Raw genomic sequence first — 18,789 nt, forward strand, 5'->3', positions numbered from 1 at the left:
TTCAACAAGATAAAATGCACATATATTTAGTTAACAATCATCCAATAACTCACCTCAAATAGTCACAAACACAAGCCAAAACTATATTCTTTTCTAACCAAAACCTTTAGCACAACAAACTTAAAATTCGAATAACTCAGTCACGCTTAATATTTTTGCATGAAACGAATTCCATTCATCTACATATTCATCTATGACTAATTTCCAACCTTTAAACTTCACAAAACTATGCATTTTAAGGTATCAAAATTTTTTGACAAGTTTTGGCCATTACAACGAGAATTCATTAAAACCCCAGAAATACTTGATGAAACTTCAACGTTACTTTAGAATGCTTCTAATTAGGTTAAAACTAATTGAAAAACACTTTTAAACCAAGTTTTTATCCACAAACTCAAAATTCACCATTAAAGACCCGATTTTCGGCTTTTACCTAAAACATGCATTTTAATGGCTAAAAATTCAGTTTAAAGAACTAAATAACATTTAAAACTAATAGGAAGATGATTAATTACCTTTGACGAAAGAAAAATGGAGTTTTTGACACAAATTTGAGAAACCCACACTCAAGGAAGATGATGAAATTGGTGAGATTTTTTGGTGTTTTCTTGGAATGTTTTGAAGATAAATGGCTTAAGAATTGTCAGAAATCAAAAGGGAGAAGATTTAGCAACCAAAAATGATGAAGAGGACTTGAGAGAGCAAATATGGCACAAATAAGAAGAGAGCAAAGCTTTTTTGTGCAATAAGCTAGTAAAAGGGGTTTTTTAGGTTGATTTTAAAAATTTGGTTTAATTGCTTCATAAAGACTCACAACTTTGACCTTTTTACAAATCAAACCCTTTTCTAAAATTAATGACATTTAAAACTTGTTTTCAAAAATTGACTTGACTTTATGAAAACCATTGCCGAAAACATTATTGAATACTAACCTTACGATATTCTGAGCTCATATAAGCCAAAATTCCTAAAATAACCCTAAAACTCCTAGGTCTTATTTTGAGGTGTTAGAGGCAATACATCGGATATGACCCAAGTTGAATTAATCCTAGATCCATTTATGGATTAATTCACTTGTAATGTTTATAGTTTGGCATTCCTCAATCTTGAGTAAGTGACTAACTATGTCTGGTAACTTGTATACTTTGATGCATTAAAAGCCTGAATTCAAATAATTAAAGAATCGAAAGTTGGTATGGTCAATATAGGGCTTCTACATGACATAACTTCATTTACAATAGTGGAATTTATAGCCCAATAAAAGGTAAATGACATCCTCTCATAGACATTACATGATAGATGAAAAAGTAATGCGGTCATGGATCATCCATCTAGGACAAATGATTTATTTTTTATTTGTTAGTAATTGGTTTTTTCAAAAAGGAAGATGTAATGATTAGCATGAGATAAAAAAAAAATTATATTAGATGAATGGATTTAACCCAAAGAGATTAAGAATATTTTATGAGGGTAAAACACTAATGAAAATGTCATTAGACAAACATTTATTAAGTTGTTTTCATAAAGGTATATAATAGGGGAAAGTTCAATCATGATACTTTAGTGAAATGACTCTATGATTAAATAATGTTGTAATTAATAGATGTAGAGTTGGAACTTAATTACAAATTATTTGAATTCTAATTATATGTTCAATCGGTCTATCCTTTAGCTAGATATAACCTAAAACGAATTGCGTGTAGAACCAATACTATGGAATAAAAGAAAACAACGATTAAGAGAAATAGATTGCGCGTATCACTACCTGTAGTGAATACGTTTTCTCACTAAGTAAAAAAGATTACGTAGAAATTAAATTAATTTATTTCAATTATTATTTTATTGATTGGAATTAAATAATTGAAGTTCAAGTGAAAATTAAATTAATTAGTTCTCATAAGGTTTATTTAATGAGTAATTAAATATATTTTCTCATAGATTTTAAAAAGATAAAGTTGTCATGACTTTATTGGAACTAGAATTGGATTGAGAAAATAATTTAATTGGGTAAATTAATTAAGTAAATTAATTAAATTTAATAAATAATAATTTGGGAAATAGAAAAATAGCTATTGGGTTGGATAAATCATAAGTATTGGTCAAAAGTCCAAATAACATATATAATTGTACTCAATACACAATATGAGCCTAATGAGCCCATCCCATGTAAGAGGGGTGACAAATCGCAATATCCCTTAAGATTGTCGCCACCCATAGGGTTTCCCAAATAGGGAAACAATATTTTTTTATAAAAATATTATTATTTAATTACTTCTTACCATTTTCTTATAAATAGAAATTATGGAATGAGCTAAAAAACACACAAGACACAATCAACTGAGCGTCGTTATTCTGATAGAAAGTAGTGGTAATTTATTTACAAGAATAAATTTTATTTTCTAAAAGGTTTAAAGTTTTTAGTTTCCATAGAGAGAAATTAACTTTTTCACTAAAAGTTAATAAAAGTTTTCATGTTGTGCGTTCAATTTGTTTTGTCTCAGTCCACACTCAAAGTAATTCAAGATTTGAGGATATCAAAGATGATCGTTTGGTAAAAAGCTGGGAAACAACTTAGACCACTTCGTACAAAGTACAGGTAATGATTCAGTTTAGGGTTTATTACAATACATACCATCAAATTTGGTTTTAAGAAAAATTTTAAACTTTCACTGTGGCTAAAAACATTGTTTCCTAAATTGATTTTTCCAACACGACTGTGTATAAAAAAATACTCTTAATTAAATTTAAACTTTTCAATTTTTTTATAATCTCTCCCTATCCATGATTCTTCCTTCTCTTTTAGTACAGTTTTTTTAACTGTTAGATAATATTTTTTGCAACTCTCTTATCATTTTTTTCTGGGTTTGGATTTCATGCTTTATTTGGGTTTTTTTCACTATACAAGTTTACCCAACATTAACTATTTTATGAGTATATAGAAAAAGAACAGAGAATGCTATTTTTAAGAAAAATAATACATAGATTTTAAATTGAGGTGAGAAAGGAATCGAAATCAAGGTTTAAAAAGAAAATAGGCTCACCGGAATCTAGGTTTTGTTGTAAAAAACTGGGTATAGGTGAGTTTGTTGATAGATTCTAGAATTTTTCATCACCGAAGTTCTTGGATGAAAAACAAAAGAGATGAACATGCTTAAAAGGTTTTTTTTTCTAAAAAAAAGGCTTAAGGAAATAATATGTGACATTTTTGGGATTTTTTAGTTAAAAATTGTCACGTGTCACAAAATAAGTAGCTAAGAGATTTTTTAATGGATGGGGTAACTTGGTTAACGAGTAAGTGTGAGCGTTTGATCGAATTGAGTGAAAAAATTTCGAGTTAATTGAGCTGACAAGTCCTATTTTATCATCCTAACTCGATTTAAATTTTTTTCGATTTGAGTTGATTCAAATGAAATTTAAATCGAGTGAAATTGTTTGAGTTAAATTAAAAAATTAAAAATGTCAAATTAAAATATTGTTACAATATAACTAATTCCATGTTAGAGCACATAAATTTGAAACCATATATATTTGAAAACTTTTTCAAAGCAAAATAAGAAAAAAAAGAAGAAGAAAATACTTTAGTATGATAAACTTGAATCATTAATTAACTTATTTAGGTTTCAAAATTATTATTTTTGAAAAAATTTTAAATTTTAACATTATATATTCTTTAGATTTTTTTAAATTTTTATAATTTTTTGAAAATATAAATTTTGAAATTTTTATAAAAATTTTGAAAATTATTTTGATTTTCTTTTTGTATTTTTTGTTGAGAGAGAAACAAATTTGTTCATTTTCAAAATTAACAGGGACGAAAGGGGTATTTACACCAATCTATTATTCGAATTATTCAAGTTATTCGAGTTGTAAAATTTAACTTGATTCGAACTTGAAACTCAAATTACTTATTCAAGTTAGCTCAAAAAATTGAATAACTCGAATAATTGAATTCGATTAACTCAAAATTTGAATTTTTCTATTCGAATCAAGTTTTGCTCACCCCTAGTAAAAAGGTATAGTTTAGGTGTCATTTTAAGTAATAGAGTGTAGTTTAGATATCACTTGTGACAAAAAAAAGTTTAGGTACCAACTTCAGAAAATGAGTATAGTTTAGGTATCATTTTGTGGTTTAAGCCAAATATAATCAATAAAAGTGTTGATATAATGTTTTTGATGGATTGTCGGTACACTCCATGGCACAGCGAAAAAATTATTCCGGTGATCATCAACCACGGATCCTTGTATGAGGAACGAGTCGGGTTGAAATAGTGTTGAAGATATACATTTTCAAATACTAAAGAACGACGAATAACGATGTTGGTTGGATTCCTTTGGGCGATGTCAACCCTAGCCGCAACAAAACTGTCTCGGCCTCTATATAGTCCACCAAGTCAAGCACGAACAACAAAACTCTTTAAACTTTTTCAGAGAGAATTCCAAAAATCTATTGCTAGACATTTTGAGTTTTTCTTACTTATTCACCCCTACATGATTCAAGATTGTATTCCTTTTATTAATATCATATATTAAAAAACGGAATAATTCTCTTTTTACCTTTTTGAGAAAATCATGGAAGATATTGAAATTATATTCTTTCCAAAAGAATACTAACTTCCATAAATATTAACTCTGGAAAGAAGATACGAATCATATCTGCTAGATGGTACTGTCCGTTAGGCGATACTGTTCTCCAAGTGATACTATTCATCAGGCGATACAGTTCGCCAAATGACACTATCCACTAGGCGATATTGTCTGCCAAGTAGTACTATCCGCCAAAGATGTATACAGGAGGGTATACACCCAACATTTTAGCGTGAAGTCTATTCACTTTAACCATAGGGTGTGACCTTGTAGGTTCTTCTAACATTAGTAGTAATACTAGAACATTTCTAATGTTACAAGCAATGAGTGGCATTTAGCAATGCATCATTGCTACCCAAATTACAAGAAGTCATGATTCGACATAACCTTTCTGTGATAAACTTTTTATGTATTATATCATTTTACCCTTTATATCTAGATTAGACACAAGTCATGGTATAGTCACACTTGTATAGTCCAATCTCATATTTCTTAATATTCTGAGTAGACTACAATAAACAAATAAATGTCATATCAACTTATTCGAGCATGGCCATGAATTTCTAGTCTCACTCCACCAAGTGATCCAAGATATTACCCCTATTGTGTAGGAGGGATAAAACCTATCTTGATCAATCATATCCTACTATATGGATTGTGGTATATCGAACATCGGTCTTTATAGTACAACTTGTTACGGTGGATGTTTGATTGTATCAAAATATACGACTCACGAAGTTGGGACAATGGTAATCTTAAGTCTAAGGATCGTATACATAGTTATTACAATGACTAATATTGTGACTATTACATAATAATCAAAGAAACATACTCATAGTGGGTCTGTCCAATATGTTGTTCTCTAACACATACTCATGTGTTGATTTTAACATCCCTATGTTAATGACAACACTTTGTCATCAATCAACTATATATCAGTCTCAATGCATTATTATTGTCCAATACTACAATAATACTTGACTAAGGACCTTTTAGGAATAATCATATTATTCTCAGGACTTTATTATTAATCAGTTTATTTATACACACAGAAAAAGAAAAAGAAAAAACAATGACATTGCCTTATATTAGTAAATAAGGTAAAATGGGTATGTAATTACAACCATCTCATGATTGGTAACAATTTCAACAAGAAAGAGAATGTGCTGGGGTTTGGAACGGATCCCTTGTGTTGGATAGAAAGCAATAAATGATTAAGATGAGGGAGATAAGTAATGAAGAGCTTCCATGGTGGAATGATGAGCCCAAAGATATGTATGGTGGCTAGATAGATGGGGGAGTGGAAAAAAATGAAAAACCTCTTTAACCCTGATACCAAGAAGTGTTTATAAACAGGTTTTTGGTAGCACTCACGTTATGACCAAAATATTTATTAATAACAAAAAGCAACATAAGCACAAAATTGATTTTAAATAAATGTATGGGTAAATTACTGCAGAGGTCACCTAACTATGGTTTTTTTTTATCATACGATTATGAAAAGTTACAAGATGGTCACCTAACTATTAATAATTTTCTTTTTTGGTCATCCAACTATTCAATTTTGTCTTTTTTTTTCAACAACTGGCTAACGTAGAAATGGAAACATCCAAAAATTTGAGATAGTTGGATGATAAAAAAAATGACAAATAAATAGTTGAGTGACCAAAAAAGAAAATTACTAATAATTTGGTGACCATTTTGTAACTTTTCATAGTTGAGTGACCAAAAAAGATGAAAAACCATAGTTGGGTGACTACTAATGTAATTTACCGTTATTGTATTTATTAAAGCAAGTATAGAAGAAAAATGAATAAATTTCATGCTTGGAGGGAGTTGCTAATGTGTTGTAGCGGTGGAAGGGTTTTTTAAAAATGCATATAGATTTTTGTCTTTCTAATGATCTCGAATTTTGATATATGATAATTTTGAAAAACAATAATAATGTATGGACACATTTAATTAATTCTTTTTATTGACGGTAAAAAGGGTGGTTATGACAATATGATGGTGTATGGAGAGTTGTAATTTGGAAAAATGTTTAGGAAAGGTTAGAGAGGAAGAAGAAAGAACTCCTTTCTTAAGTTAGAAAGTTAGAGTGAGTGATTTTTTTTCAGTTAGCGACGTTGCCATGTGTACGGCACAGGTTCTATCATGCACGATAGAACTTAGGCTAACGACGGTCAAATAGAGATAATACGTTTATTTTTGATGAAGTAATTCCTAGAGCTGTAGATATCTTAAGTGAGTGGTTCTTAATTTCCAAGCTCTGGCGAGGCACTTGTAACATTTATATAATTTAATTTCTGCAGATCATTTGATGATATCTAACTTATCACAAATAGTCTTATCTTATCTTCAAGGACTGAAGAACATATCAGATAGTGCTGTTGGAATATATACGGTGAATGCTACTTTATATACAAGTAAAGGACATATTTCTTAGTTGTTGTCACATCTAAATATGCACTCACATGAACCCATTAGTTTATTTTCCTGGTAGGATCTCATTGCTTGCAGAAAAATAATAGTGATCCACTGTACTAACCAAGAGTTGGATGTGATCATGAATATGAGATGATCCAAATTAATCAAAACATAATAAATTATATAACCCTATTTCCTCTTCAAAGCTAATGAAAATAACACTTTTCTATGGCATCAAGTCTCGTGTTTTCATGTTTTCCTTTGCTTTTATTTGTCTAACTGTAGGACTAATCACTTCATTTGTTTCTATATAAACACTTGCATGCATCCACTAGAGATGAATATTATGGTGCTGTTAGAGTTGTGTGACCCAAATTCTAAGAGATTGCTTGCAAGTCAAGTTAAACAAAAATATATTTTCTTTCTAGAAGATTTAGTATTTATTAGTATAATACATTTAGCATTTATTAGCATAGTTTATTTGACTTGCTAATTTAGCCTATAAATAGGCTCTTTTACAACCTAAGAAAACACACCCATTAGATATTAGAACTCATAACACATTTAGAGAGTTTTATGTTTACGTTTTGAAAGTTCTTTGTTTTGGGGATTTAGTTTTTATCTTCATCTTTTGTACTCTTCGTTCTTTTGCCATTATAGTAAAATTATCTTTGCCTGTGGTTTTTTATTGGAGGGGTTTTTCTACGTTAAATTTGTGTGTTCAATTTCTCAATTTATTCCGCTATTTTTTTTACTTCTTACTTAATTGGATCGATCCTAATAATTGGTATCAGAGCTAGTTTAATTTTTATAGATCAACCCGTTCAGAGATGACAGCAATAAGGTTTGAAATTGAGAAGTTTGATGGCGAGACAAATTTCAATCTATGGCAAGTTTGGATGATGGCAATTCTAGTTCAAACAGGCTTGAAAAAGGTTGTTACCGGGAAAAAGCCTGAGAATCTAAATCAAACAGAATGGGAAGAGCTTGATGAAAAGGCATTGTCTACAATCTAGTTGTGCCTCGCGAATACGGTATTGTAGGAGGTATTGATGAAGAAGACATCATCCGCATTATGGAAAATGTTAGAAACTCTTTATGCGACTAAGTCTTTGGCTAACCGTTTAGTGTTGAAACAACGTCTATTTATGTTTCGCATGAGCGAAGGTGAGCTTCTTAGAGATCACATCAGTCAATTCATTACTCTTTAAAATGATTTAAAGAACGTTGAGGTTCATATTGACTATGAAGATTATGCTATACTATTATTGTGCTATTTACCCATTTCATACAAGTCTTTCAATGAGACCCTGATTTATGGCAGAGACAAACTCTTGTTCGACGATGTGAAGGGTCATTTGTTGAGTAGAGACAAACTCGACAATGAGTTTGGTTTGGATAGCAAGGCAGATAGGCAAGCTTCCGTTTTGGTAGCATTAAATAAACGAGACAAAAGGTGTCGCTATTGTAAAAAGTTAGGTCACGTCAAAGCAGATTGTTATAAACTGTGAAATAAAAAAGCCGCTGAGAGTAACGAGGAAGATGTAGCTGGTGCTAATTTGGCCGATGAAGGTGGTGATGATTTCTTGTTAGTGTCAACGAGTGATAACTCCAAGCTCACGTCCGAATAGATTCTAGATTCGAGATGTTCTTTCTACATGTGTCCCAATAGAGAATGGTTCTCCACATACAGTTCGGTTGAAGATAGAGTTGTGCGTATGGGAAACAATTCATCCAGTAAGGTAATTGGTATTGGTACTGTTAAAATTAGGATACACAATGGGACGATTAGGACACTCTCAAATGTCAGGTATGTACCTGATTTACGAAAGAATCTCATCTCCTTGAGTAGTTTAGACTTGAAAGGATGCAAAATCAACATCGAGTCGAGTGGTATTAAAGTATCTTGTGGAGCTCTCGTTTTGTTAAAAGGTAAAAGAACCGACAGTCTATATATTCTGGAAGGATCTACAGTGACTGGTGAAATCGGACGTCTCTCGTCCATTATGGCGTCGAAGTCAACTCATTTGGAGCGAAGGCAACTTGGTCATAGGAGGGAAAAAGGTATGACCATTTCGTTGAAGAGAGGTTCTCTTTTGGATGCCGATTTTGAAAAGTTAGGGCACTGTGTTCGTGAAAAGCAGACTTGGGTTAGTTTTGATTTGGTGGTGCACAAGTCGAAGGCTAGAAGTCTTCTAGCTTCTAAGCACAAATTCGACTCAGTTAATTTCCTGCATAGTTCAAGATAGGCCCGTGGCGGGCTTTGGCAAAGATGGCGTTGAAAGAATTCGTGTCAATGTGAAGATTGTTAGAGTTGTGTGACCCAAATTCTAAGAGATTGCTTGCAAGTCAAGTTAAACAAAAATATATTTTCTTTTTAGAAGATTTAGTATTTATTAGTATAATATATTTAGCATTTATTAGCATAGTTTATTTGACTTGATAATTTAGCCTATAAATAGGCTCTTTTACAGCATTAGAAAACACACCCATTAGATATTAGAACTCATAACACATTTAGAGAATTTTGTGTTTACGTTTTGAGGGTTCCTTGTTTTCGGGTTTTTGGGATTTAGTTTTCATCTCCATTTTTTGTACTCTTCGTTCTTTTGCCATTATAGTAAAATTATCTTTGCCTGTGGTTTTTTATCCTCTTTGGAGGTGTTTTTCCATGTTAAATTTGTGTGTTCAATTTCTCAATTTTTCCCCTATTTTTTTTTACTTGTTGCTTAATCGGGTCAATCCTAATAGGTGCAAAACCAAGCAAAGATTAATTAATTAGAGTCTAGAGATAATAATTTGTTAAAACTATCATCGTGTTTATTAAATAATTATTCAGGTGTTTATAGATATCCATTATTAATTAAATTTCATACTTAGATTAATTATAAAAAAACTTTTAAACTAATGTTGTTTATTAAATTAATACTCAAATATAATTTTAGAATTATTTAATGAAAATTATTTTTCAGTTAAGAAAATATTTATGTTGTGTTTGTTTTACTAAAGATAATTTTTGAAAATGATTTTTAAAAAATTATCTAATAATGAAAGTTATTTTACACAAATTTATTCAATCACCATAAAATATTGATTTTTCAAAATCGTTTTTTAGAAGCAATTTTCATGAAACAAATAAATCTTAAATAGAAAATTTAATTTTTTCCCTAAGTGGGAGAGTTAGAGAGGTGCTTGTTAGAGGATTTATAAGAGAAAAGCTTGACTCTTATACGTGTCTAATTCCATTTATTAAATGAGCTGGTTGGGCTTATGAGAAATAAATATCTTAATCAGAGTTGGCTACGTTAAACTCGATACTCATGAGTGTTGAGGCCTTGAGCATTAAATTTCAAATCATTTTCTTTTTGACAATCAAGACACAAATTCTATGATGATTTGACTGTGCAATAATCTCAACACCCATAATTGTTAAGGTACTAGTAAAAAAAAATTAAGAATTAACATTTAAGTATATATATATATATATATATATATATATATTTAAGATTTTATTGTGTTGCTTCAAAAAAAAAGAGTTTATTGTGTTAGGAGCAAGTTTAGACTCTTGATCATCATTCATTTAAAATTTTCTTTTTGAGTTTTAATTTTGAATTGAAAATAAATACTACATGTAGAGGCGGAGTTAAGGGTGCAAGCAAGGGTCTTGGCACTTCAAATTTCAATTTAGTCATTTTATAAATAAAAAACTTATAAATTCATATATGATAAATTGGTACTTTGGCCCTCTTAAAATGAAAAGTTTTCAATTCAGTCCTCTTATAAGTAAAGAAATTATAAATTAATATATATAGTAAAATTTCACTTTAGCCTCCCTAAAAATAAAAAAAATTGTATTTAATCCTTCAAAATGATGAAATTATAAATTAATACATAATAAATTTATATTTTGATGAAAAATTATATTTAAATTCCTACTCCTACTAAAAGAATTTCTAAATCCCCTTAGCCTATATGATGCATCTATAATAAACTCATAGTATCAAATGACTATTTTACGTGGTTGTCCGTCTCAACAATGTGCCTTATCATTATACTTAACACTTTTTATACTATTTTTTAGAAAAATAATAATTACCTAATTTTCTAAATAATCTAAAAATTATATACTGCTCTAGATAATTTTTGGTTTCATATATTCGTAAAAGAATAATTAAAAAGAAAAAAAGGGAGGGGAGGAACAAAAGAATTTAAAGCAGAAAAGCTCTTTTTTTGGGGGGAACCGGGGGGGGGGGGGTTGTTTTTCTACTGTTCTGTTATTGAACATGAAGTGCTGTTGTAACTTGTAACCTTATTTCACACATTGTTTCCAACGGTGCATTTACCTCTCTCTTTTTATGTCCTGTGTTGCCTCAACTCAGATGCTTTTATGCAACCCTATTGGATTTTTTTTTTTTTTGTGTGTGAAAGAGGATAGCAAGGACGTCATTTAGGTGTAGGTTCAGTTTCAATGCTTCTAGCCTTCTTCCTTCTTCAATGAAATCCATCTCTATTAAAAAGTTAAAAACACTTTTTCATATCTCTTTGCACCAACTCAGCTGATGATAATATATAGGTAGCTAGGCCTGGCCTCCCCGGGTCACCAGCAATACTGGAATTCATTCAATTCTATATACAACAATGGGTTTATTAAACTAAATCCAAATCCCATCCCATGAAGATAAATTACACGATCTCCTTTCTCTGCAGCTCGTTAAGGTGGCAATGGCATAGGGAGGGTGAAACAGTAGGGTGAGCCCCAACTCTCACTTTATATGTTACTAGCCACCTCTATTTTTAATTATTTTTCAAACAAATACTGCAGAGAGAACAGACTACTACTTTACGTGAGCTACATAGATCCAGGTTTCTGGGACCAGATGGAGACCTATGATTCCGCATTTGCATTTTTTGTTTATTTCGTCTTCTAATTAACCGACAACACTCTCTCTCACCTTTAGTTTCATCTCTCTTCTCCCTTTAAATTCAGACATCAACATACCAAAGTATAGACAAGAAAGGATACCCTTTGCTTTCAGTCTCACACACATTCATTCCTCCATTGATGTTGGTAGTGGTCCATAGATTCCCAATATATAAGGAGTTCATCTTTAAGAAAACTACTGATGAAAAATGGAATGGAATGGCACCTTATCCTTTGTTCCTGGACAACCCCCTTCTCTTACTTCCCTTTACAACTATAACTATGATCAATATTTTCCAGGTTTAGCCATTAACCCCCTCGCTCAAATCACCTATCTGTTTTTCTTTATTTGATTATATGTATATGTATGGATGTATGTATTGCTGTTTTTCTCCTTTCTTTTAGGTATGGAGATGATGAATGTAGGATTAGCAGAGGCAGCAGCTATGGAGAAGAAGAAGAAGAAGAAGAAGATATACATGAATAATGAAGAGAAGAAGAAGCGTTTGACAAATGAGCAGTTGGAGTGGTTGGAGATGAGTTTCCAAGAAGACATAAAGTTGGATCCTCGGAGGAAAATGAAGCTTTCCAGGGAGCTTGGACTCCAACCAAGACAAATCGCTGTCTGGTTCCAAAACAGGCGTGCTCGTTGGAAAGCTAAGGAGCTTGAGCGCTTATGCAATGCGCTTCAACATCACCTCCATCTTGTCTCCAAGGAGACCCAAAAGCTTCAACATGAGGTCTACTCACTGCCACTGGGATCAATCTTCAAAACCCTGCATATTTCATGCACATTTTTCATTCATATGCCATATGCATTCCAAATCATTTCAACTCTGTCTTGGGACTTATTTTATGACAACTCATTTATAAAATGACATGTACAACATAAATACTACTATATTTTTCTCTTACTTGCCAAATATAAGATTTGCTTAAATGAGCCCCTAATGCAGGTCTCGAAATTGAAAGCCATGCTAAGGGAACAACCAACAAGAAACCAAGTCTCCACAGGTTACACGGAAATCTCCGGGGAAGAGACCATCGAAAGCACCTTGATTCATTGCTCTAACAAATATATGGTTGTCCCAAACAACCATCATCCGATCGCTGATCAATGCAGCTATCTTTTCAATGTAGACAAGAATAACCCAAACCCAGTAGGTTCAACCTACTGGGGTGAGCAGCTGCCTACTAATCCCTAATGAACTCCTATCTTCTTAATAGAGTTTGTTAATTTAGCAGTTAGCACAAGTTACCTCTTAGAGCTAGCTTAATTAAAACAGTTTTAGTAAAATGAAGAAGAGGTTCATCTCAATTTTGAGGACTTTTGTTGGAGAGTTTGCTACAACAAAAAGATGTATTTTACTTCATCACGTGACAACAGTGCAATTCCAAGCTCTCTCAAAACACTGAATTAATGGCACAGGATAAACACAAAAGCAAAAAACAGGGCCGACAGGGCAATAACTTCAAAATAAACATATTACTTATTTCTCAATTCTCTGGTTAGGAAAAAACAGAGTAATAAAACAAGTAAGCACTTTCCGCCGCCGCCGCCAAGCTTGGGACCTTTCGGTGCGGAACCCTTAGGGATGCTACCCTTTCTCTGCGTCTTCTGTTGCTTTGCTGTTCTGCTTTCTTTGCCTTCTTTTCGTCCTTAGTTTTTTTAAGCCTTTCCTTGATTTCACTGCAAAGTAGGTTAACAACCAATATTCCATATACGCAGCATAATACATTTCAAAATCAGCAATGACAAGAAAAGATGAATTTTGTATGCGAAAAAAAAAAAACACACCCACACCGGAGAGCAGCTTCCCTTGCAGCATCACGTACGTTAGGTTTCTCACTCCTCCTCTTCTGTATAACCTATAACGTGGCATCAACAATGGATCTAGAGTAAGGTTTCTTGTGGTACGTCTCCTCCTCTTCACTGCCTCTTGGGCAATGCCCTAAATGCATGCAAACAATATGAAAGTAATAAGTAAGAGCACATACAAACAATAAACTATGTTGCTCCATTTTTTTCTTGAAGCATCCATGTGAGACATCCATGTCCTATGAATATCTAAACATAAGTATAAAGATATGATCCTCCAAATACATGATAAAACTTTAAAAGATTTGAAATTGTTAAGGGATGAATTAATTAGTTGAAATGGGTTTAAGTTACGTTAATTTCTATTAATTTTGTTATGTTTTAAGATAATATGCAACGCAACGTTTAGGGTAGGGAGATTTTAATGAAACAAATTGTTTTGATTTGCTGATGCAAAACGATGTGTTTTAGCTAGCCCTATAACTATTTTCTTTTCTTTTGTTCCACGTGGCAATTCTTCTTTCCCATATCACAGAATCAGAGGGAAGGAGATACACACGTTTGGTTTGTTATCAATTAATCAGAAAAGATCCTAGTCTCTCTCTCCTCATTTCTATTCTGCTTCTTCTCTATTTTGGTTGTTTTTCAATTTTGGAAATCATCCCTAACAAAGATATCAAAGCTGGGCGTTTCTCATGGTCAGAAACAAGATTTCCACACATTTGCAAAACGAGGTCACTCATTTGCAGCAAGAAGTTACAAAGCTCCATTCTGAGTTTTCTCAGTTGGACAATCGCATTGGGAACAAATTCAAGGAACTGAAAGAGGAATTTAGTGTTGAGTTGAGGTCTGAACTCCAAGGTAAACTGCATGGGTATTTAAGCAATATTTGGGAAAATTTCAACATCTAACAAAGGGAAATGAGTGCTGGGTAGCCCTCCACCAGGATTCCCTCTTAAGGATCCCTTGTTTCCACCGCAAAAGATTGATAGTGGGTCTCAAGTTTCAAGTAACATAAAGGTCAGTTCTAAGCCTTCTAAATTGGATTGTCCTCACTTTGGTGGTACATATTTTAAAGGTTGGTGGGAAAAACTGGAGCAGTACTTCATGGCTAAGAAGGTACCTATGAATGCTAGAATGAGGGTGGTTATGTTGAACCTAGAAATAAGGGCCTAGATTGGCATCACTTTTAAGCTCGAAAGTATGGTGGGTTTCACATACTGGAGTGGGAGTCCTATGCACAAAGTTTTCAAGACCCTATGATGGACTTAGTGACTCTTAAGCATGTAGGGTCAATGGATTAGTACCATGACTCCTTCATTAGTCTGCTAAACTAACTACATTTAACAGAACCATATGCCCTTAGCATTTTCATCAGCAATTTGAAAGCAGAAGTGGGACAATATTTATAACTTTTTAAACCCACAATGTGGAGGGTTTTCTGACTACTAGACATGTGGAAGCCATCCTTAGTGACTCCACAAAACGAGGATTATTGACTAGATAGGGTGCTCAAGTTAGAACCACACCACCATCTGTCTTGAATTCTGATGCTCATAAGGGGTCAATTTCTTCACCATCATTGAGTATAGGATCTGTGCATGGGGGATCAGCTGGAGCCTCAGGGTTGTCTCGAGGAGCACCTAAGTCTCTATCTCCTGCTGAGATAGAGGATAAGAAGAAGAAATGACTTTGTTACTGGTGTGGAGCAAATTATAGTGTTGGTCACATTGCATGAAATTCAAGTTATACCAATTGTTGTTAGAAGCTGCTGCAGAAGGTGATACTGAGGAATTCCAAGAATGTAGTGATCTATTGGAAGATCTGAGCTTAGGGGAAGAACTACTCCTGGCCTAGTGTTATCTTTACATGTTATACAAGGTTCTCAAAGCATCCATACCATGAGGGTAACAGCCAATATTGATCATACCAGGGTTATTCTGTTAATCGATTCTAGTAACATTTACAATTTCATAAGTGCTAAACTAGTCAAACAGTTGTCACTACTAGTGAGCCCTATCAGCAAATTGAAAGTAACAATGCCCAATGGAGCCACATTGATAGCTGGAGAAATCTGTAAGGCAGTTTAATGGAAGGTGCAGTCCACTGAATTCCATACTCAAAGAGTGTAATTTGGTTTTGGGAGTGTATAAGTTGTTATCCCTAGGAACCATCACTTGGGAGTTTAGTTCTCTAATCATGAAGTTTATGCATAAAGGATATACCTTTTTCTTGCGTGGTATTCAACCTAGGAATCTCCATTTAGTAGAAGGTTCTCAAAGTTCCAAGGGTTTCTCTGTAATAGCCCATTTTTAGTCAAATCAAAATAGTAGTTTTGAGACCACAAATTTGAGGTAAAAATATTTATTTTATTATTATTTTAATGACTACTGCATGATTGAATGTTTTTGTGAAAATCTCATTTAAAAATTTTATCATTTGATTGGTCAATTTGATAAAAAGGACTAAATCGTGTAAGTTGCGAAAGTGTCATTCTATTAGTTAAGAGTATTAAATAGCTTTGGATTTTAAATATGATGGTCTTAAATGGGAATTAAACCATTATTATTGGTAATGGACATTTATGGGCTTATAATAAGTAATTTAAATGTTTTATAACAAAAGGTTATTAAAGTAATTTAGTGAATTAATAAGTAAAATAATAAAAACAATAAGGTTATAATCTTTGTTAAGCCATTTATACCGAAATTTTAGAAGAAAGAAACCCCATGGATGCATGTGTATTCGGCGAAGCTTCCTAGTTCATTATTTGAGTGATTTTTGATTTGTTTTTAATGATTTTTATGTTTTTGAGATCGTTGCTTTGTATTCTAGCTAGCCCGTACCTTAAATTTTGAAATTGTTAAAGATTTATCATGTTGCCATCATTGAATGCTTGAGTAATTTGATGTTGATGATAGATTATGAAAGTTTATTGATAGATTTACTAGTTTTGTAAAGTGATTTTTGATAAAAATGTCAAAAAAGGGATTAATTTGTGAAAATGTAAAATTATGTGAGTAAAAGTGTGAATAAATCAAAGATATGGTCTACAGGGGACTTCATTAAAATTCGGCTAACCATGGGTTTATGATTAATTGCATGAATTTGCAATTTTATGTGATAGGGACTAAATTGTATAAGTGTGAAACATTAGAGGAAAATGTGTAAATTTTCCAAAATATGAATTAAAGGTTAAATTGAATAGATCATATACTGAATGTGCTAATTTTGAAATATATATAGATCAAGATAAGTAAGGATTGAATCTAGATCGGGGAAAATGAAAGGTTGATGATTAACTGATATTTGTTATCCGAGCGATACGAGGTAAGTTCGTATAATTAGAATCGAACTTTTAAATACTTGTAATTATTTGAAATGAATGTATGTAATTGAGTAAATGATATACTTGAAATTCAAATGCCCTATTGATATAGTCTGATGGTTACCGAGCCCTGTTTGAACCGTAAGAATTCATAGGATACGAGTGACATGTCACTAGGGTTACCGTTTAGGTAGAGATCCTACATGTGTTGCGAACTCACTGCATCTTGTATGAGCTCACCGATATATCAGCTTGTAAGAGCTTACTGTTCTCTGTAACACCCCTAGCCCGAATCCAATACCGGGATAGGGCTCGAGGCATTATCGGAACTTTACACTTTCAGTATACTAACTTGGATCACAAAATTTTATTTGAATTTAAAACCTTTCAATCATGCACATTTCGTCCCTTGTATAGACCTTCGAGACCTATAACATATCGGAAAGCAATGCGGGACAAATACGGGAACGTTCGATTAACTTTGGGCTCCTCAGAAAATTTTCCTTAACATAAAGGGACACACGCCCGTGTAGGTGGGCCGTGTGGACTCACACGCCCGTGTATCTTGGGGTACGCCCATGCCCTTCAATCGTGGGCAACACTAACTTATCAACACGGCCATGGAACACACCCGTGCTGCCTGCCCGTGGATGACACTGTCATTTTAACACGGCCATGGCGCAAGCCCGTGTGGCCTACTCGTGCACAACTTTGAGCTAAAATTTTAAGTGCAGGGGACACACGGCCATAGCACAAGCCCATGGGAGGGAACCGTGTGTCGCACACGGCGTAAACACACGCCCGTGTGTCCAACTATATGGACTTTATTAGGCTATTTTTCAAGCCTTTAGTCACCCCTTTCTACTACTTGTGCCCAGTGGTTATCAAGTTTGAGAGGAAACATAATTTTACGCTTGTAAATAATCTTAATGAAAATAGTTGTATGGAAACCTCGTATCATTAGTTTCATACGAAAAGGTTATTTCGCATCTAGTATCTATGGGTCCTTATGTGATTGTAGCACATTCAAAATTTGGCTCGTTTTTTTTTTAACTCATTGCCACTTGCAATGACCCATCATAATAGGGCATAAACAAACATATAAAAGCAGATCATAGCCTACTTTTAAATATGCCAATTTCCATGGCCTTATACAAAAAGATGAATGCATCTTTACATGCCTTCATTCTGCAATTAAAATGACACATATGACAAAATACTCAGAGCCCTATACATGCCATTAACAAAGTAGAAGTGTCTTTATACCAAAGCTTGACTAGTTGATAGTGTGTTGCTTCTCCAACCGTCTTCCAATCTTTATGAGTCCTCGAGCTTTGTAAAATAGGAAAAGAGAGGGGGGTAAGCATTTTCATGCTTAGTAAGCTCGAATAACCAGAAAGTAAACTTACCGAGTAATTAGCATACATCCATACTTAATTTATGAAATCATCCATTATGAAATGATTTCCTATCACATGCACTCATTCAATGAGTTAGTCACATAATCACATATCATGTAATTTAACTAGATGAGCTCATCATTCAACATTTCATTCACATATATATATATCCCATGTTAATCTCATTGAGTTTCTAGGAAATTTCAATGGAATACCCAATATCTGTCAATTCATACCAATGATTATTCCATTTATGCACTCCCGCGAACCTCACATCATATGGCAGGATTACCAGTCCAGGTTAAATCCC

The 18,789-nt window shown here is 32.9% G+C and overlaps 1 protein-coding gene across 1 annotated transcript; it reads left to right on the top strand.

Moving 5' to 3' along the window:
* Window positions 1-12,022: 12,022 nt before the first annotated feature.
* On the top strand, window positions 12,023-13,173 carry LOC108459115 (putative homeobox-leucine zipper protein ATHB-51). The gene is made up of 3 exons (XM_017758477.2): window positions 12,023-12,232; window positions 12,338-12,672; window positions 12,889-13,173. Exons 1-3 carry the CDS (start codon window positions 12,142-12,144, stop codon window positions 13,135-13,137), a joined length of 675 nt encoding a protein of 224 aa, XP_017613966.1. The 5' UTR covers window positions 12,023-12,141; the 3' UTR covers window positions 13,138-13,173.
* The last annotated feature ends 5,616 nt before the right edge of the window (window positions 13,174-18,789 follow it).

The sequence above is a fragment of the Gossypium arboreum genome, chromosome 4 (assembly GCF_025698485.1).
Source record: "Gossypium arboreum isolate Shixiya-1 chromosome 4, ASM2569848v2, whole genome shotgun sequence".
In the NCBI taxonomy this organism is placed as follows: domain Eukaryota; kingdom Viridiplantae; phylum Streptophyta; class Magnoliopsida; order Malvales; family Malvaceae; genus Gossypium; species Gossypium arboreum.

Bases quoted from the DNA above. Each gene is read 5' to 3' on its own strand.
- LOC108459115 (XM_017758477.2), top strand. From the start codon at position 12,142: ATGGAATGGAATGGCACCTTATCCTTTGTTCCTGGACAACCCCCTTCT. The intron at 12,233-12,337 runs GTTTAGCCATTA...CCTTTCTTTTAG, and splicing joins CTATGATCAATATTTTCCAG to GTATGGAGATGATGAATGTA. The intron at 12,673-12,888 runs GTCTACTCACTG...CCCCTAATGCAG, and splicing joins CCCAAAAGCTTCAACATGAG to GTCTCGAAATTGAAAGCCAT.